Genomic DNA, 6,380 nt, shown 5'->3' with positions numbered 1-6,380 from the left:
AACAATTCCCATATTTTTTAAAAAAGCCTTCGTTAATTCATAAGAAAAGAAATGGCATTTGAAAATTATACAAGTAGAAAGAAAATGTTTTGTGAAATCCTCAAGGGTGGGGTTATTTTAGTTATTGTTGCAGGGTTATTGTTGCAGTCACCTTTAATTCTGAGGACTTTCTTTCTTTCTCCATATTGTCCCATCACTGTGGCCTTCCTAGGTGCCCACATTTCAGTTAAAGCCTACAGGAAACCATCAATAGGTTTGTTCCTCCCATGGAGCTTTACAGTTGAGGCAGTGCTGGGCAGCTAGGGAGGCTGCAAAGTGCTGCAGAAATGTTTTCTGGAAACGAGAACACATATGCCACCCTTGGCCACCTTGTAACTGCTAAAGTAATCTCAGAAACCCACACTCACCAAAGAAATTCTCAAGTGCCCAGAGAATGAGGCAAGAAACTTGAAGTTCATTTCACAGGGTGGCAGGGAAATGACTGTCAAGAAATTAGAAGACAAATTCCAGCACAGCACATCTGATCAACCAGTGCTATGCATGGTGTCCACCATGGTCACTCCACTGTTGGATGTCTGCAGATAAACTCAGCATGCAGTGGGCAATGGCACTTGAAATCAGCTGTCTTCAACTTTTGTTCAGTGACTGCCACCCCTCTTTTGTTCTGCCTCCATGGTCAGAAGCAATAATGCCTCTGAACAGGAAATGGCAGCTTATACTTCTCAGCCTTTTGACTAAGATCAAGGATGTGTACATACACACACACCACCATCCTCTTATCGTGGCAAGCAAGAGACATCATCACTATTCCTGCATTACAAGGTGTTGTACTGGAGGGCCCTTTGGATACCTCTATAATTCTATGATTCTAGGACAAGGGCACATTTCAGCCAAGTAAAAACTCAAGAGGGTTGCAAAAGAGGGACAGTAATACGAGAGACTTGGAAGGGTGTATGGATTGAGGGGATTCCCAAGGGGCAGAGAGAGAGGCTTTGGCCTCTGGGTCTGAGGATCCCCTGCAGAGAGTTTGGGGCCAATGGGAGAGCCTTGAAAAGCCACCTTTGACTCTCAGGCCTGAAGCTTTAGAATTACTCTGCCTTAGTGATGAATATAGGATGCTTATCCATTTAAAGCATTAGGAATCTCCTTTTTTGTCTTTTGAAAATAAAATATTCTAAATAAAAAGGTATGGGACAAACAGCCATATTTTAAAAACAGAAGTGTGCAAGCTTTATTCATCTTGATGTAGGTTTGGTACTACAAGCCAACTTCAACCCTTCTTAGCTCATCCTTGCAAAACACAAAAACAAAACATACAGCATGAAAAACAATGAGATGATTGCGCAGTCAGAGTTCTGGGTGAAGAAGAGATGGAGAGGCACCAGGGTGACGATGGATCCAAGCATCTCAAGCATTCTCTCTGTACGCATTTTCTTTTGCTGGCCCAAGTTGTACCACGTGTTGACGATCAAGGTCTGAAAGGAGATGGACACCAGAGGGAGGAAAAGGATCAAGGAGAGGATGACAACGGTTTGCGTGTCGAACCCCAGGCTGAAGAAGAACAGCAGTTGGCACAGCAACGGCCACAGGATGATAGAGGTGACAGCCGATATAAGAGAAGACAGGTTTGGTTGGTGGCTTCTGTGCCAGCTTGGAGAGAGGAGAAGGAGGACCCAGTCAACACCAATGCCCGCAATGAAATGCATGCAGCTACACTGGGTGTATAAAAGCAAGTAGGCCAGAGAGAGGAACAATTTCTCAAAGGCGTCGCAGGAATGAAAAATATAATTAATGAAAGCCAGCAGAAAGGAACTGCACAAAAATAGAAAGATGCCACAGTTGGCGATGGCGAAGTTCCAGATGTAGGCATTCCAGGAATTTCTCTTGATATAGAAAAGGAGATAGGAGAAAATGGCAACATTTCCCAAAACCCCAAGCACAAAGAAGGAGACCATGAAACGTGCAAATATACGGTCTCCCAGCACACACATTAGGAAGTCCATGATATAGTTAGACTGGATCTGATGCGGAACATTAAAAAATGTCGTGGAGAGGGTGGTTGTGATGTTGAGATCGCCTTCTTTGAGATGCATGGCTCTTCCAAGCACAGTCTTGTTAGCTGAAGGAAGAAGGGATTCTTCCTATGGATAGAAGTCACAACAGGTGTAAGGAACTGAATTTTCAATGTGGCAGTACCTACTGGAACTCCCTGCCCAGTGATATTAGGCAGGCGTCTTCCCTTCACTGTTTTCAACAAGCCGGCCCAGATATGCAAGGTTTCCTGTTGATTTCAAGCCAACTTGCTTTTAACTTCTGACTTTTGTCAATAATTTTAATGTGAGTTTTATATCTTATGGAAACCCATTAGAGGTTTTTTACAATTAATAGAGCAATCCCATCCACAACAAGCTGGCATAAAGCAAGCCTGGAGTAAGTTAAACTGGCGTTAAGTTAGAAGAGATCCAAGCCCTGTTCAGTAGTGGAACTGCTGCTCTGCTTAAACCTGGGAGAGGGAAATAAAATCTTTAAAATAAGGTTCTATGCCCGGTGGTCCAGTAATGTGGCTGAGCTGAATGGGCTTAGGACTAAGTCTGAGTCCCCCACCCCAAAGTCCTGCCCCTGACACTCCCCCAGAGCACCCTTAATGGGGACTTACTTCAATCATCACCACGACCACCACAAGTTTCAGAAACATTGGGCATCAAAATGTAGGCAATGCCCTGTGTACCTTCAGGCTTCCCTTTCCTTCCTTGGCAGAGACAAAGGTGATTCAGTTACCAGGTGCAGGAAGGTGTAAGACCTTGGTAAAGAGCTGCCCTGTGCAAGGCCAAAAATTGATACACACACACACACCATCCCAAGCCAGCTTCCCAAAGCTAGGTAAGGGAGGTGCCACTCTTTGGGAAGAGGCTGAAATATCTTAGAAATGAATTTTCTGTTTGTTTGTTTTTAGATTTCCCTTTTCAGGCTCCCTTCAAACTATTGGAGAACTTCAGCACACACAAACACTTCTGGGAATATTTGCTGAAATGCCTCTGCCTGAACCATGTCACTAAATCAGGCAGGAACCACTCTCTACTCACATTTCTTGCTGAAACTGAAGAAACTGGGCCAACTTTGGTAAGATGGATGAGGCCCCAGAACATCAGCCAGGGGAGGAACAACATCTCTCCCTCTTTTCTTCCTAGTGAGGAAAGAGAAACGAAGACTGGGAACTGGCATGCTGCACATCTGTTTTGTTCTATTATATCTACCCATGTACTAGTTTACTATTCACTTATTTAAATCTAGCTTTCCCTGCAAGGAACTTGAGAAGATGCGAAAAAGTTCCTCGTCCTTTTTTTATCATCACAATTGTCAATAACCGGGTAGGGTGGGCTGGGAGAAGAAAATGGGTCCGAGGTCACCCAGGGAGCCCCTTGGCAGAGTAGGGATTAGAACTCAGGTCTCCCAGGCTGTAGTCCAGTGCTCTAACCACTACACCACACTGGCTCCCATATTTGGTTTGTGGCTCCCTTGACTATGCGATACAGATGTCCTCCGGTTGCCAACCCCCCCCCCAACATTTTGTACACCTGTCAAGGAACTGTCCAGCTCATTTGCCACAGAGCTTTGGCATGCCGTCTGGAGTCATGGAAAACCAGCATGGTGGGCTTCACATAATGGTCAGCAGCTCGAACCAGCACTGTGATGCAGCATTCACAAATGGAGATGTGCATTTAAATGTATGGTTGAAGTGGTAGATGAGCTGCATTTCAGAGCAGCTGACCCATCATAATTGGCTCTGCATGAAAGAACCTCCAAAAACCTTTAAAGGGATCCTACAGTTCTCCAGAACACATCCTGAAAACCACTACTCCAGAATAAGGAAGCCACCTTTGGCATAAGGGGTTCTTCCCTCTGTGTGTAAGTGCTTCCCCAAAACATTTCTCTATATTGCATCAGTAATAATCCACTCTGCTGAAAGACCAACTCCATCAGGCTCCTTCCATTCCAAGATGGATGCAGAAAGGGAGCCTGTATATGAATAGGGAACCCAACAAATTCATTATACAGTGAATATATAGAACAAAACCACCCAACCACAAACCACAGAAAATGGTTTCAGTTTCCCGCTGAAAGCTGGAGAAGTCTAATTCACAGTCTTTTCCATCCAACCTACCGGTTTTGATGTTCTGGCTCCCTTTTGACCTCTCTCTTTGAAGTCTTCCCTCTGTTCTTCTTCCTTCTTACGCTTCCTTGGTCCTCTCCCAAGCTTCTGCTGCTGCTGCTGCTGCTGCTGCTCCAACTGCCACCAACTGCTTCTCTCCTTTTGATCTTCCCCCACATTCTACACTTTTCCCTTTCCAGACATTCCATTCTATTGCCTCTGTGAACAGAATAGGCACTGCATACTTCTGTCCCTATCCCTATAAGTGTATGTGTTCCCATATAATCCATTGTACACCCTTCCCCAATAAAGTTCCTCTATTAATTTCCAATGACAAGTGTTTTTATTGGATGCCTCAGATGACCTATGCCTTTGCAGGTTCATTTCTGACTCCAGAGGTCTTCACGTGTTATGTGCACATGGTACAATCTATCACATAAACACTTGTACATGTGTAGAGACAGCTTGTATCTGTGTTTAGTGTAATGACCAACTCATCAGAGTGAAGGCAGAGCTGTAGCTATGGGGTGCGGTGGGGGCTAGCCAGGTTTTTTTGCCCTGGGTGAAGCCTCCAGAGGGGAGCCATTGAGGCTCCCAGATTCTGTGTGTGTGTATGCAAATGCAAAAGGAATGTGCCAAACTGGGTTTTTGACCAGGGTGAACTAAAGTCTAGTTTTGCCCCTGCTGAAGGTTAGCCATATGTCATTATGGGGCTGTTTAAATAATGGTTTCCATTTAAAATACAGATTGAAATGTATTATGCTGCCAGATCAGTAATCCTCAGATATAGCAGCCCTGAGGCAGAGCAGAAGGTTTTGCTTCCTGCTCCTTCCCATGTGCCTCTGCTGGCACCAGAACCCAAATCTTGCCCCATCAAGAGAATCCTCTATCACCACAGTCTCAGTCAATGGACCATGACGCCTTGCAGGAAACCTGTTAAACTTTCCCCATAGAAGTCCCACATAGTTTAAATAATTTGGCCTAGAAGAAGCCAACAGGTACAGGGAAAATGTACCAATCCTTTAACTGGCCAGATACTCTGTTCATGGGACAAGGCTTTCATCTTGAATACCTACTCCAGGCTATAAAACTCTGTTGGTTGCTAAGACAATTTGTCTTCTCTGCTAACCGTGGTCCTGAACCAGCTCCCTAGGCTTTGTACATTTTTTCTGAACTAGCCTTGCCTCAGCTTCCAGGCTGCTCTTGAATCCCATATTGGCTTCTACCTTTCTTAGGCCATCATTTGTCCTTGGCAGTGGGCACTGCAATGCAAAACGAGTCAGAACAAAATGATGAATGAGTACATGTGGCAGCGTACGGGCCAGAAACAGACTGATCTGACCAACCCTACTTTCTGGGCTACATTCCAGAGAAGCCATCACCCATCCCACTTAACTCTGCAGTACATCTTTATCAATACACGTTGAGGTGGTGGATTCCCACAGAAAGCATTATCATTTGTGTGATTGGCTTTTTGGACTGGTTATGGTATGGGTGGTTTGTTGTTGTTGTTTAAAGAATAGATTTTATGTTCCCAGGGCCATTTCCATTTCATTTGGCATCCTTTATTTCCTAAACCATTCAGTTCCCTTAGATTGATGCCCCCTAGGGTATAGGAGTATTAACATTTAGAAAACTGACAAAAAAACCCCACCTGCTTTAAGCTGGTCTGAGCCCCTGGAATTGAGCCGGATCTGAGCCAAATAAATGAATGAACAATGGACCATTTACCCATTAGTGAAGATTCCTTCAAACAGAAGAAAATAGAAATCCATTGTATGTGGATAACTAGATGTTGGGGAGAAAGCTTGTCCACAACATCTGATCTTCTATGAACTCAACCAAACTTCCTTTTGCTGGAGGTGGTGGTATTGGTTTGCTTTTGTTCTTATATTTATTATGTATGTTGTGGTTTTTATATTGTAATTTTATGCTGTGAACCACCATGATTACTGTGGTAAAACATGGGTGAAATGTCGGGATAAAAAAAGAAAACCCAAAACCCAACAAAACACTTAGATATGGAGCTTTAAAGCCCAGAAATGTGGCACAAAAGGAAGAATGGATGAGCCCTTTGCCTATGATAGACAAGAAGAAACATTCATATGAGCCTCACCTGCGGTTTGAAGCAGCTGGGACCAGACACAGTCTACAGCCTTGTTGGAGAGATAGTCCAGAGTTAATTGTCACCTCCAATTATTGTCACTGGGGAATCATCCTTGTTGCACCT

General features: G+C 44.2%; 1 protein-coding gene across 2 annotated transcripts; it reads right to left on the bottom strand.

Annotated features, from left to right (window-relative positions):
* Window positions 1-1,206: 1,206 nt before the first annotated feature.
* Window positions 1,207-4,311, bottom strand: LOC308481049 (uncharacterized protein). Of its 2 annotated transcripts, none has more exons than XM_081013005.1 (3): window positions 4,079-4,311; window positions 3,084-3,184; window positions 1,207-2,141 (listed from the first exon to the last, which is right to left on the bottom strand). In XM_081013005.1, exons 2-3 carry the CDS (start codon window positions 3,165-3,167, stop codon window positions 1,281-1,283), a joined length of 945 nt encoding a protein of 314 aa, XP_080869131.1. In that variant the 5' UTR covers window positions 3,168-3,184; window positions 4,079-4,311; the 3' UTR covers window positions 1,207-1,280. The 2 variants fall into 2 exon arrangements, with proteins under 2 accessions (XP_080869131.1, XP_080869130.1); XM_081013004.1 differs by having other exon boundaries at window positions 4,163-4,302.
* Window positions 4,312-6,380: the final 2,069 nt, after the last annotated feature.

The sequence above is a fragment of the Podarcis pityusensis genome (assembly GCF_964106645.2).
Source record: "Podarcis pityusensis genome assembly, chromosome: 7".
Taxonomy (NCBI): domain Eukaryota; kingdom Metazoa; phylum Chordata; class Lepidosauria; order Squamata; family Lacertidae; genus Podarcis; species Podarcis pityusensis.
This window is presented reverse-complemented; position numbering and strand designations above follow the sequence as displayed.